This window comes from Plasmopara halstedii (assembly GCF_900000015.1).
Source record: "Plasmopara halstedii genome assembly, contig: Scaffold_2225, whole genome shotgun sequence".
NCBI classification, from domain to species: Eukaryota; Oomycota; class Peronosporomycetes; order Peronosporales; family Peronosporaceae; genus Plasmopara; species Plasmopara halstedii.
Window position 1 is genome coordinate 1 of NW_020189133.1, and position 1,586 is coordinate 1,586.

The following is a 1,586-nucleotide window of genomic DNA, read 5'->3' on the forward strand; positions in this document are numbered from 1 at the left end:
TGAATGGAACGTTTGCCTGCGTTGCCATTCTATATCGACGGGCAGGAAACCGAGTGGTAGTTGCGGATCAAGTGAGTTTTGGAAGTGCTCCGCTTGATACTCGTACATTGAATCAACTCGATCCCTTCCGTCAGCGTCGAGAATTGCCTCTCGTGCCAATGCCCGTCCCAATGCTAACTCCTTGGATCACTGGAAATAATCCGTTCGTGCAAATTCCTGCAGCTGATGTGTTTGATGCTGCGCTAACGCCCAGAACCAATCGGCCTGTTGTTGCACCACGAGGAGGCTTTCCAGAGATTTTCTTGACCTTTGGTCCATTTTCACACTCGTAGATACAATCTGGAACTAGCTGGATGGAATTCCATCCATAACCGTTTATTAAGCTAAATTTTATTAACACCAGGAAGTACATATGTCCCACTCACCGCTTTCTTATCTTCTTCAACAAATTTGATACCCTTCTCAGTGATGCCTAATTGAAATCGACATCGACAGATACACTCGAACGATAATCCGCTAATGTGATTGCCACTGGAGTGCTCCAGAGTATGACATCATAAAAAAATGATCTTACTGGTACTTAGCCAGCAACTGTTCTAGACTTGGTATTTCCACAAAATCCTTGGCTAGAGAAGTATTCTTGGTAATACGATTTAGGTCATCCAAAGTAAGTTTTGACTCAACAATGACTTCTGGCTTTGATTTAGGAGTTGGCTGTTCTCATCAATGCAAATTGGCTCTGGCTCGTGCGTTCCAATATATTCAACATTCATTGCTTGTGTATATAAGAACAAAGGAAGTTTGTATTACATCTCGAACTTGCAACAGTCGGCACTTGTCATAATGCGTTCTCCATATTTAAGTGGATGCTCATGACAGAGCAATTGATCAAACTGTAACACAAACGCATCCTCGTCTAAATCATAGCAAATGAAAAAACACCAGAAAGCTTTTCCTCGACAAAACACCTTCACAAAGAACTTGTCATAATTCTCCTATTCGTCGATGATCTTGTAATCCAAGTTTGTAAGATCCATCTCTATGTAATCCAGCAAAAATTATTACTGGTCTGTGAAGAGCTGATAGAATCCATTTACTTTATTGTGCTGTAGATAGTAAAGCCACAGGACGCAATACTACCCACAATGTCTAAATCGAGGGTCCTGAATATTAACTTTGCGACAGGAATAATCTTTTGGTATCACACGTGGTCTTGGCAAGCCGAGGGAATCAAAGTAAGTCTTATGTTTGTTTGAGACTGCTAAGCAATGTGTCCCGCCAATCTGAGGCGTTCCCATGTTTATAATACAGTAGTCCTTTTGTCTATTCAAATGCTTCTTCCGGTGAGTTTCACCTTCATCTTTCGAATTTTGATTTTCGATCATCGTAATTGCTTCTAAACAAACACGCAAAACATCTTGAGCTGTCAAAACGACTCTTTTCTTAGCTTCTTTCTTATAGCTATAACTAATCGATTTAAGATCCTTATATCGCTCAAACGGTAAATCGATTTCGTTGATATCCTCTTTCAATCGACGATCAGACGTAGCCCATATACCAGCTTGAATGTAAATATTACCACCAAA

At 40.5% G+C, this 1,586-nt stretch overlaps 1 protein-coding gene across 1 annotated transcript; it reads right to left on the reverse strand.

Annotated features, from left to right (window-relative positions):
• Positions 1-130: 130 nt before the first annotated feature.
• Positions 131-1,385, reverse strand: PHALS_03388 (uncharacterized protein; the record flags this gene model as incomplete). The annotated part of the gene is made up of 4 exons (XM_024717592.1): positions 131-349; positions 426-516; positions 575-714; positions 1,176-1,385. 4 exons carry the CDS (start codon positions 1,383-1,385, stop codon positions 131-133), a joined length of 660 nt encoding a protein of 219 aa, XP_024583075.1.
• Positions 1,386-1,586: the final 201 nt, after the last annotated feature.